This window comes from Girardinichthys multiradiatus, chromosome 15 (genome assembly GCF_021462225.1).
Source record: "Girardinichthys multiradiatus isolate DD_20200921_A chromosome 15, DD_fGirMul_XY1, whole genome shotgun sequence".
Taxonomy (NCBI): Eukaryota; Metazoa; Chordata; class Actinopteri; order Cyprinodontiformes; family Goodeidae; genus Girardinichthys; species Girardinichthys multiradiatus.
The window spans coordinates 25,654,459-25,667,474 of NC_061808.1; the positions used below are offsets into that span (position 1 = coordinate 25,654,459).

Here is a 13,016-nt window from a genome sequence, read left to right on the forward strand (position 1 = left end):
CAACCTACCTTCATGAATAAAGCCTTGAAGTGAATTCATTATTTTTCTTATTGATTCACTTTTTGAAGCAATAAGAAAGTGTTTAAATGTGTTACTAATGTTTCCACTCAGTGACATGATGAGAAAAACAAATAAGTGGAATAATTTCACCAAACTGCTCTATAAAATGTATTAAATGGACCTTTAGTACAATAGCAGATTAAACACTGTGGCCATTTCAGTTCAAGGCCTCATGAATTACAAACATCTTATCATCAAATAACGCTTTATTTATTCCGGAAGCTGACATAAACAAGAACAAAGACCCAACATGTCCTATTTTTTCTATGACTGCCCCTATTCAGTTAATACATTAAACTGAAATAGTCTTAACATTTTTGGTCTATAAGCCTCTTTACCCAACAGCATACAATTTGATGCATATTTTCTAGTATAAATAGGCATAATCTTCTAAACCACTACCTCTCCCAATCATCAATTACATGTTTTCCTTTTTTATACAAATAGACCTTTGAATAAAGAAATATGAATCATTTAAAATCTGAAACTGCAGGTCAGACCTCAAAGAAAACCATAAATTGGTATCAGCCAGTATAAGCTTCATTGGTGCATGTCTGATTAATTATATTGGGTCTATTTGTAAGTATTTCTAATGTTTACACTCAATGATATGAGGTAAACAGATAATTAGGATAATCTTAGACAAAATGCAGAGTTAATATATTTAATAAGTCTTAATTACAATAGAATAAAAAACATTCTGTGACAATATTAGCTCTTTTGAATTACATACATCTCAACTTCAATAACATGCATAAACAAGGCTTGATTTCTATGTCAAGCTGATGTAAACCAGAAGAAAGATCCAGAAGGTTATAGTTTTTCTCCTTCCATGACTACCTTTATTGCTGTTGTCAAATCATCCCAGTAATACCATTAAATAGAAATGCACCAATTAATCAGCCCGAAATCAGAATCCAACAATTTTCCCTTTATCGTCTCTGAATGCTGATCCCCTGTTCAGGCAAGTCAGCTGTTATGTGATATAACAGGCTATGGTCCCTGATCAAACCAAAATAACTATGAATCACCTCTTGATAGTGGTGTTTATATATTGAAGGCTGCATTTCCTTGCAATAGAGTATGATAAAATTATAAATATTTAGAAAATAATTGGATGTTGTACGAAAAGTATGAAATTGAGAGGAATGACCAACACCTGCTGCAGACACATTTATTTTCACACAAAACAAACATAAGACTTAAAACCATTTTTACCAACATTTATTATCATCTTTCTACATTATAAATGCACAGAGATGATAAAAAATAAAATGTCCTAATTCATTCATCTCTGTAACAGTACATATAAGCCATGTAGTTTTTGCAGGGTGGTTCAGTTCCTGTCTTCAGTTTTATTTTTAAATACACAGACAATAAATATGATTTACTGCAGTGAACTGTGGTTCATTACGGGTGCCACATGATTGTTTAGACATGTTTTCTTCTGCCATAGAGTGTTTTATTATTGGGTGAGGTATGCCTGTGTGGATCTATGAGGACACACTGTACGCTCAGTGGGTGAGCTCTGTCAAACTGACATTACTCATGCAGACATGTCCTCCCAACCAGGAGGTTAATTCCCTAAACGGTGAGGACTGTGTCGCTGGTTCTCTGTTTTGACACCCACCGCTTTCCACGTTGGCTCTGAGGTAGGTTATCACAGAAGGTTACCGTTGCTCCCTGAAAGCTCAACTTGAGTAATGGCAATAGAGGGAGTTGGTTTTTCAATGAGCTGGTGACAAAGTCCTAGACAAAAGACATCAATACTCTCTATCCATAAACACATAAAAGATTTGCTTTACACACCCAAAAATACACTAGATAATTGCCACTTCAATAACAAAGAAGATAATATGCATTGCATTAAAAATAAGAGAAAATACTAAAATAGAAAAGAGTTGGGATTAGATATTCCTATATTATGCAAACATCCAGAGTAAGGCTGTGGATGTTAAAGTGCAAAAATGCCTGGAGTAAAGAGTAGAGGCAGAGCAAGCTACAGTATGCAGTGATCAAAAGAGCTGAAAGGTGCCAGGGGAGAGAAGGTGAGTCAGAAAGACTTACTTCTTGACAGGAATTCGTCCTTCAGGGTTAAGCTGCAGCTTCAGTCGAGCATATCTGCAATGGACGGAGAACACATCTCAAACCAAATGCAAACGCAGTTTCTCTGTATGAAATTTCTGGACAAATGTATTGTCTTTGCATGTGTGCTTGTTTTGTCTCCTGTGTTTTGCATTGAGGATGGTGTGTCCAGTGGGATGTGCAGTGCAGTTTTCCACCAGACATACAGTTTTTAATTTAAAGCAAAAACTCCAATTTCAGTCTAATCTAACCAAAGCACCTTCTTCCACATGGTTAACGCCTCCCCTTTATGCCGTTTGACAAATTTCAAATGGGACCCTGTATTGATTGCTTTTTGTCACTTTTTTACATAGGACAATTTTTTGGAGAGCATGCCCAATTATTCTTTCAAAATCTCTGACGTGAGCTTTGGATCTCTGTTGCTCATCCAGAGTAACATGGGCCTCCTGGCTGCTTCTCTAATTAAGGCTGCTGTAAAGAAAGCGCTGGGTGCTATGCACCTCTTTAAAACCCATAATTATTTATGTGTTACTTAATGGCAGACCAGATGCAAAGCTGAACATGCTACCTGCGCCTTGCACAAAAGTTTTAAATATTTTATCTTCGATTCAGTGCTCTTTGATGTCATTTGAGCAGCTCATATCGGATATCATCATATACATGTTTACAAAGGCCAAGGTGGAGGAGATGCTTGTGATGCCCCCAGTATCTTTTGACAAGATTAAACACGTATTGTCACATAACAAAAAATGCTGTGATTTGGAAGAACAAGTCTGACAACGTGGGAATAAAAGGTGGGGTTATAAAGCGATCAGAATGAGATGTGCATTTTTATCTTACAAAAACTATTAGCTAATACAATTGTTTTTCCTTACATTAATTTCCTCTGGCACCAGTGAGTGTTACCATATAGAGAGTGAATGATGATACTTTTGTCAAAAGCTGAAACTCTCGTCAACATATCTGCACCCTTTGTGTGCCGTGCTCAGCGCTCATCTCTCTTTCCTTTGGTCCTAGTCCCACAGCTAGCTCCGTGCTTGCTATCTCTTATCTGAAAGTAGCATGGTGCTCTCCTTGTCAGGCCTGTCAGTATAGGTCATATCTTGCCAGGTGCATTTTCTGAGATAACCAAAGATTGTAATATTGATTTATTGCTATACACTGCTTCATACCTCTCCACAGATTTCTATCTATAATGTTCTTTGATCTTCATGATGCTGTTTGTTTGCTAATATTATCTAACATACCTCTACGGCCTTCACAGAACAGCTGGATTCACACTGACATTGAAATGCACAGAGGACTTACTGATTAGAGGACATCTGAAGTGCTGTTGGTTGCACTGGATTTTATTTATGGGTACCAGAATGAAGGGGGTGAACACAAATGCACACCACAGTTTTCAGGTAAAAACCTGAAAACAACATATCAATTTACATAATGCGGAAGAATTCAATTGGTCTGAATAGTATTGCGAAGCACTGCAGGTGCTTTCAATGGAAAAAAGTAAATGGTACACCTTCTACATATATTGTGTTTTATGTTATTTATATGGATACAAGAAAATTGTACTTTTAGGTGTAAAATAACACACACATCAAAAAACATACACGTACACTACAAACACTGTAGTGCATTAAGGGCACCGTTTGTGTGCAAATATAAACATTTCTATCAGTACATCACCCAGTGAGTGCACATGTAGAGTTAACTTTGCATACCATGGAAGTCTGCCTATATTTAAACTGTGGTTAATCCCTGGAAGTCTCAAGAGTTGGCAGTGCAGAGCAGTACAGCAGCAGCAATGCGGACAGAGCAACCTGGGCTATAAATAGCTCAGCTGCAACAGGAGCTATCATTACAGGTTGGGCTTTAAGTGGCTGCTGGCTAATAATTAATTTCCATTACAGTGTCCACTTCTTAGAGCAGACTGGCTGCCTGAGGGAAAGTCACAGATGGCTTTAATGGTTAATGAGGGACAGACTTGTTTTTTCAAGTATGTTTCTACAAAAAGAGAACAGTGTCAACTGATAATGAACTTTATCCAAACAGCTAGAATTAGCTTCCATAAGAAGGCAGAAAAGAAGAGAAACCACAGAGATAACTAAATAAAACTGGAAGAAAATATTTGTTGGGATATGGCTAAATTTTCTTTGTAATTGTCCAGTTTCTAAATCCTTTTTATCAAATGTGATCTTATTGCCAAATGTGCTGTTCTTGTTCTGATCAAATAATTGTCTTTGTGCTAAGCAGATCACAATAGAACTTGTAGCTAACGTTCATTCAAAAATCTGCTGGATGCTATAGTTTCCTGCTGCTGGCAACATGTCTTATCTTCCCTACTATTAAAAAACAGATCACAGCCTTGAGCGTCACAGAGAATTGACCACATGCGGAGAAACATCAACATCATTTCAGGGATAAAGCCTCCTTATGCTGCAGGAGTTGGAGTAAAAACTATTGCCCAATTTGTAACCAAGCAGTGCACAAAAGCTACTGCTGTGAACAACCAATGTGACTGGAAAAGCTGCTCATTTCAATTTTATTCAACCCTCTCTATGCTATGTGGTCAATGGCCACTTTTATTGTCTCATAAGTCAATTAGCCTCCTCAGGGGTGTGAGTTAATGGCTTCCATTCGCTGATAAACATCAGACAGCAGGGGGATGTCACCAAACACAGCACTGGGTATTCACTAAAAGCAATACCTCACATTTATGTTTAAGCTCACTCTGCATGATCATCATTCAGTCTTGAACTGTGAGGATAAATCATTGTGGACATTGAGTGTGTGTCTCACAGAGACGACATTGATGTAGTAGGCCGTTTGACACAAATAATCCACAAACATGGGTTTGTGTGGGAATAACTGATTATGAGTGTTGTACTGGAGGCAAAGCCATTTACAAGGTCAAGTGGTTATTTCTGCAACACAATATTTGCTGTGTACTTTTTCATGCATGTGGTATTTCAATCTGAAAAGACTCACAAGGAAAAGGGATGGCAAGGTTTTAATGATGTGAAATGACATGGTTATTTCTTTGGCGCTCGGACCTGGGAGGAAGACATGAATGCTGAGAATGACATGAGCTAAAATGAACATTTGAAAGGCTTAGATTTAGAGATGTTTTCCCCCTGATCCGACACTGGTGGTGGATTGGCGGCCAGGGAGCGAGGAAGCCAGGAGTAGATGTGAAGGAAGATGGCGGAGGTGCAGTGGAGGAGGGATGAGCTCAGCTGACAAGCGAGGATGAACACTGCTGAAGGTCCTTTAAAAGCGAGGCGTCGGAAGGTGATTGGATGGAGAATCAGGCGGACAGGAAGCTGATTAGAAGGCCGGGAGACGCACAGAAGGGTCATTGAAAGGTGGAGGCGGTGAAGGTGAGTCTTTCATTCTGATTTTTCGTCTAAACTCTAATTTATACAGGTATGCATCACCTTTTTTTGGCATCTAGAACATAAAAGTATCATGATGTGTGGATTTGAAGTTGGACAGGATGTGGGATGATCATGATAATAAAGATTTATTGATAAAGAACTAGCTTAAGTCAAGTTGGTCTGATCAAAATTCCATTATCCGCTTTCTCTATTATTTTGTAAATATGTGACATATTTGCCAGCGCCTCTAAGCTGCCAGGGGTGTGACTTTAATTAACAGGTATTGTGGATTATTCTGATTGGAAGAATAATGATGCAAAAAGGGGTGATTTGACATGGACGCAAAGAGCTGCACTCCACAGGAGGATCTTTAAGTAATCAATTGGAACATACATGCATGCTCTTTGATCGGCACCCCTTGCCATTGAAACCTATGTATTTAGGCCTACACAAAGAAATAACCAAAAATAAACACAAAATGGAATGGGAATACTAAAAAATCAAGTTCAGACACATTTTACGCTTGAAAAGATGTGATAATCACTTTTTATTTTTTAATTTATGTTTACTCTGTCTATATTTTTTTACAGCAATTTTGATGGGCCGGCAGCGTAGAGCCTCCTGTTGACAATCCGCCACTCATAGATAGATAGAAGATGCTAAAATGAATAAGAGAGCAGCTCCTCTCCCTGCTGTATACCATGTTACAGACTGGAGTCAGCTGTTCCCACTTAAGCTGCAGAAGCTGCAGGAGGTCTGAGACATATGGCACTCAAAGAGGAGAGCCACACCTAAACCACAACATGCAACTCTGCACATAACACTGACCCTTATGGAAGAGCTGTAAGAAGAAACCTATTGTTGAAAGAAAGCCATAAGAAGTCCCATGTCCTGTTTAGCACAAGCCATGTAAAGGGCACAGCAAACAGGCGGTAAGAAGATCCTCTGGTCAGATCAGACCTAAAATAAGATTTCTGGCTAATAAACACTGCACTTCACACTAAAAACCATCATGAAACATGGTGGTCGCAGCATTATACTTTGTGGAAGCTTTTTTTTAGCAGGTACAGGAAAGGTGTTCAAGGCTGATGTAGATGGTTGAAGCTAAATACAGGTCAATCCTAAAAAGCAAACCTGTTAGAGGCTGCCAGAGACTTGAAAATGACTCTAAACAAACTGTCAAAGGTTTAGTGAAATGATTCCAAAACATATCCATGTGTAGTAATGGCCACATCAAAGTCCAGACCTATATTTAATTGAGAGTCGGTGGGAAAACTTGAAAATTGATATTCACAGATGTTCTTTACCTAATCTATGTGAGCCTGACCTATTTTACGAAGAAGAATGTGCATCCATTTCAGTCTGTTGCTATGCAAAACTGTTAAGGGACAAACCTCAAAAGACTTTTAGCCGTAACTGCAGCAAAATGTGGTTCTTACAAAGCATTGGCTTAGTGAATACAAATGCATACTACCATTTTGTCAAACACAAATAAACAATTTTGATTTGTAAAACCTTTTTTGAAAACCATGTATTTTTTCCTTCCACTTCAGAACTTTGCACTATGTTTTATTTGTCTATCACCTAAAAAAAAACAGAGGTTTGTGGCTGTAACATGACAAAATATGCTAAAGTTCAATAGGTATTAATACATTTAAATAGCATTATACATAAGAAATACAAAGTTAGCATACATAGTAAATGTGCCATGTGCTTTTCTGTATTGTACAGCTCATAACTTCAGTGACACTAGAAATGAATAGCATCTTTGTGGCACCGGAAAACTTAATTCTCATGTCTGTATGGGGAGACATGGGTTTTTACATTTTCTCCAAGGCTGCCTTAGTGTTTAAACTGGCTTGTGTGTTCAAATGACATACGCTTTTTCAAGGCAGGCCTCTCTGGACATGTTCTGTGCCAAAAGGTTAGATGCCAGGTTGAATAATTCCTCTGCCCATTCCTTTAGAAAATAAACCAACACACATCATGTTATAATATTTTTATTTCATAATTTTATCATTGTTTTAGTTGTGCTGATTTTAAAAATAAATACCTTTGCAATCTCCTCTTGAAAGGCCATGAAGTTCAGGTAAGTGATGTTGACCATGTCAGTGCCGCTAACCACCGTCAGCATCCTGTTCTCCATCTTCCCCGCCAGTGTGCTGACATCCAGCAACTCACGCAGCTTTGCATCCTTTGGAGTGAAACACACAAACAAAGCAGAAAAGAATCACTACAAAGATTTAAGAGAATAAATAAAAAACTGTTTTAATAACACTATGTGGGGACAAATCACCCAAACTTGCATCCAAAAACCACCAGGATAAACAAACTTTCAAGGAAAAGAAAATGATGCTAAACAGACCATGGAACAGGACAAGGAATGTTCTTTTGAGGAAGTGAGAGACAGCCCTGTGCTGTGTTATGAGATTTTGGCTTTCAGAACAAAAACCCACTCTGAAAGCACTGAACTGAAACAAGACCTGTTAGCGTTTGGAGTATTCACTTCATCTGAGAGTGATTTGACTGATTAATGATCATTAATGATAATGATTAATTATCTCATTAATTAAAAATAAAGATTTCTTATAAATTACAAATGAAAAATAGTACATTTTCTGATTTAGCATTGTGACTGATTGTTAGAAGACATACCAATTGTTGTCCTAAATCATTTCCAAATTCCTCAAGATAACCCTTGGTTCTTAAACATAAATGAAATCCTCATTGAACTCTCATATCATTGCATCAGTTTTATTGGTTCTCTTGTTCCTTTATTTGTACATAGTTCATTAGTTTTCTTTACTACTATACTTCAGTTTGCTTGTTAGTGGTAGTTGAATTGTTCTAGCCTGGTAAAGAGTTTGTTTGCTGAAATATTTTAACTTGGAGCTGAAGATTGTAGTAAAATACAATCTACAATGCCTCAGAGGCACAAGACACCAGATTGACAACCTTCTTCCACTCCCCTTTGCAGCTTAGTACGCACGTGGCATACATACTGGACGCTCCGGTTTAATGAACACAGCAAAAAGCTTTGTAAAGGATTCTGCAGTGTAAGCAAATGAGCTCCCGCTAATTTAAGCAATCAAAAAAATGAGCATTGTGTCCTGTGTGATGCTGATAAATGTCCTCTACACATCCCCCACGTCCCCAAATCAAATTGTGCAGCTCAATGCCACCCCGCTGCCGCCCCACCCCCATAATTATAACATTTTCAGACAGAATGTTTTTCAGTTTGTGGTAAAAAAGTAAAGATATTTTCTATGAATGCCTCACAATTATAAATTAACCATCACTGTGCGCAAAATGTTTGTTGTGCATCATTTACTTGTTAAAAATGCATGGTTCTACCACTAATAAACACACATATATTCTCATCTAAATAAGATTCTATCAACCTCCACTTATGTATTCTGTAAGCGACCAGCTGCATGTGAAAGTGTAAAAGCAATTTGCTATAGCATACAATACTAAAGCACAAGTTGAAAAGCACCATGGATGGCTGCCAAGGATGAAAGGCTTCTCAGAACAGACAAGATCACAGTAAGATGAGAATTTCATTTACTAAGGCACTTGAACGTCAATGCAATGTGATACTGTTTTGATTGTACTTGCAGCCTTTAGCTGAACATGCTGCTTATCCCGTCATGCGCAGTCAGTGCAGAGCTATAGTGGTAAGAAGCTGAAGGCACTTAAGGCAACCTGAACATCAGCAACTGTGATAGGAAAAGAAAAAAAAGGCGAAGTCAAACAAGTGGGCCATGCTGGGGAGGAGTTACACCATAAAGAACAGCTGAAATAATGACAGAGTATGAAAGCAGCAAAAGGAGAAAGGGCTCGATCATGTGAATGAAATGTAATTTCTACTGGTGCATACAAAGAGACTTTAGAGGCAGGCCTCAGGTACCAGTTATCATATGACTGCAGTGGGGAGAGGGTGGTTTGGGATTTGAGATGAGAAAAAACGTATTTAAAACTTCTTTTCTTAAACCTCTAAATATCCAGTTTCTAGAGTGCATATGTATGTACAGGTCCTTCTCAAAATATTAGCATATTGTGATAAAGTTCATTATTTTCCATAATGTCATGATGAAAATTTAACATTCATATATTTTAGATTCATTGCACACTAACTGAAATATTTCAGGTCTTTTATTGTCTTAATACGGATGATTTTGGCATACAGCTCATAAAAACCCAAAATCCCTATCTCACAAAATTAGCATATTTCATCCGACCAATAAAAGAAAAGTGTTTTTAATACAAAAAACATCAACCTTCAAATAATCATGTACAGTTATGCACTCAATACTTGGTCGGGAATCCTTTTGCAGAAATGACTGCTTCAATGCGGCGTGGCATGGAGGCAATCAGCCTGTGGCACTGCTGAGGTCTTATGGAGGCCCAGGATGCTTCGATAGCGGCCTTTAGCTCATCCAGAGTGTTGGGTCTTGAGTCTCTCAACGTTCTCTTCACAATATCCCACAGATTCTCTATGGGGTTCAGGTCAGGAGAGTTGGCAGGCCAATTGAGCACAGTGATACCATGGTCAGTAAACCATTTACCAGTGGTTTTGGCACTGTGAGCAGGTGCCAGGTCGTGCTGAAAAATGAAATCTTCATCTCCATAAAGCTTTTCAGCAGATGGAAGCATGAAGTGCTCCAAAATCTCCTGATAGCTAGCTGCATTGACCCTGCCCTTGATAAAACACAGTGGACCAACACCAGCAGCTGACACGGCACCCCAGACCATCACTGACTGTGGGTACTTGACACTGGACTTCTGGCATTTTGACATTTCCTTCTCCCCAGTCTTCCTCCAGACTCTGGCACCTTGATTTCCGAAAGACATGCAGAATTTGCTTTCATCCGAAAAAAGTACTTTGAACCACTGAGCAACAGTCCAGTGCTGCTTCTCTGTAGCCCAGGTCAGGCGCTTCTGCCGCTGTTTCTGGTTCAAAAGTGGCTTGACCTGGGGAATGCGGCACCTGTAGCCCATTTTCTGCACACGCCTGTGCACGGTGGTTCTGGATGTTTCTACTCCAGACTCAGTCCACTGCTTCCGCAGGTCCCCAAAGGTCTGGAATCGGCCCTTCTCCACAATCTTCCTCAGGGTCCGGTCACCTCTTCTCGTTGTGCAGCGTTTTCTGCCACACTTTTTCCTTCCCACAGACTTCCCACTGAGGTGCCTTGATACAGCACTCTGGGAACAGCCTATTCGTTCAGAAATTTCTTTCTGTCTTACCCTCTTGCTTGAGGGTGTCAATAGTGGCCTTCTGGACAGCAGTCAGGTCGGCAGTCTTACCCATGATTGGGGTTTTGAGTGATGAACCAGGCTGGGAGTTTTAAATGCCTCAGGAATCTTTTGCAGGTGTTTTGAGTTAACTCGTTGATTCAGATGATTAGGTTCATAGCTCGTTTAGAGACCCTTTTAATGATATGTTAATTTTGTGAGATAGGAATTTTGGGTTTTCATGAACTGTATGCCAAAATCATCCGTATTAAGACAATAAAAGGCCTGAAATATTTCAGTTAGTGTGCAATGAATCTAAAATATATGAATGTTAAATTTTCATCATGACATTATGGAAAATAATGAACTTTATCACAATATGCTAAAATTTTGAGAAGGACCTGTATAAATATGTTTGGGGTATCTGTGTATCCATGCATGCCGCAATGTGTTTTGCAAGGCACTCATGATGCTGGTTAGCAGCTGTCGTCTTTCAACATGTGAACTCCTTTCAGACACTTAACATTCAGGTGAAGCTTCCGCCCGAGGAAGAAAACAGACCTTTTCTGCCTGCATTAGTTTGTCGCAAGGCCCCACCTGTCGCCAGGTATGTGCTCAAACTGTGCCACACTCTATTGGACACAAGGAAGGGATTCGGACTGGCAATGGGAAATCAGAAACACAACAGGTCATTAGGCCCAGAGCACGAAACTTGTCTAAACTCACACACAGACACACTAACATACACACCAGCTCAGACACACAAAGCCAGACACTTTCAAAAACCCAAAGCTGTATCCTCAGATCAAGCCATGTATGCACATAACTGATGATGCTGTTCATGTTACTAAATATACACACAAGGGCATCTGATTAAAGAAAATGTCAGCATGAATGATTGACCCATCTACTCACACATATGCCAGATCAACAAGAAGAACAAGCATAAGATAATAGCATCAAATTCACGTGTTCTTGTTACTGTAAAAATATCAGTTTGATGCTGAGAGTCTTCTTCATTATGAAACTAAACATGTTCATCAAGGGCCTTTCCCATCAGACTATCACTTCAACGATTTTGTGAGTGTTTTAAAGGTGCGGTAAAAATGCAACAATGTTGTCATGCTGTCAAAGAGAAACCCTGGAGGAGGAGTAAGAGGAAAAAGCACAAGGAGTGGCATCTTGGGTTTATAATCATACAATTATTGCAGAACAACCTAAAAAACATTAACAACAGGCTTCAAGGGCTTAGTGTGATCATCTCTAAGTAATCAATGAAAGTACATAGATATTGATTTTGTGTTGATTATTCTGATTGTACTCTTTCCAGTATTCACAGAGAACAGTTTAAAATTAATGGCACAACTGGCAAAGCAAGGCTGAAACTGATGGTGGAGATATAGAAACCATGTCTAAATTTTCTTGGAACATTCCTTGACTGATTGAAGGCATTCTCATGCAGAGGTTATCCCAGTGGTGATAGCATTATCGACCAGGAAAGCAGTGGGGAATAAACCTAAATCCTGAGTACTGCGATAAGCGTCTTGCTATTTCTTACACTCAAATGAGGCTCTATATATTTGCAATGATCCAGCATTATTTGAACAATTTTGGAGATCCGGGAGACTGTAGCATAGTCTTAATCTGGTGTGAAGAGGGCCTAAACATGTTCAGTAAATGTAAAACAGATGTATAGTTGTAAAGCTGTACAAAGGGATACAGAAAACTGTAATCTAAACAAATGGCAGTAATACTCAGGTCCCAAGAACTGGTCAGGTAAAAAAAAATCATTTTCCAGAAAGGGTTAGTTTGCATTATTCGCAGCAAGGTTGTGGAAAATTACTATCAGTAATAACTCCCTTAGTTGTAGTAGAAAGATGTCAGGCAAATAGTGTAAATAAATCATTAGATTGGTGCAAGATAAGCAAGCTAGTTAGATGTAGACTTTTTGCTCACTTTAGTCATTTCAATTATTTCAAAATGAAAGTATTTATAATAGTGGGAAACAACCATATGCTAGTAGTGAAGACTTATACTGTATAGTTTCACAAGAGACTTTGTTTACGTGTTGCACTGTTTTGTTCTGCCGAGCCTGTCACTGGTGTCAATCCACCAGATCAGCTACAACTTGCCAGAGTGTTCCTGGTCTGCCAAGAACGGAGCAAACGTTTGGATTTCGACTCAAATGTACCGCAGCATCAAAAATGGTATACTCCTGTGCTCTCCAGAACTGCTAGCTGTCATGATCAGCTGATTTGC

General features: G+C 38.9%; 1 protein-coding gene across 1 annotated transcript in view; it reads right to left on the reverse strand.

The window, feature by feature from the left end:
* Window positions 1-13,016, reverse strand: part of LOC124882233 (1-phosphatidylinositol 4,5-bisphosphate phosphodiesterase beta-1) — a 171,709-nt gene that overhangs the window by 69,170 nt on the left and 89,523 nt on the right. Inside the window, exons 4-6 of the mRNA XM_047388485.1 lie at window positions 7,576-7,716; window positions 7,403-7,482; window positions 2,128-2,181 (exon numbers count right to left, since the gene is read on the reverse strand). Of these exons, the coding sequence (XP_047244441.1) occupies window positions 2,128-2,181; window positions 7,403-7,482; window positions 7,576-7,716 (275 nt within the window). The remainder of the gene's footprint in view (window positions 1-2,127; window positions 2,182-7,402; window positions 7,483-7,575; window positions 7,717-13,016) is intronic.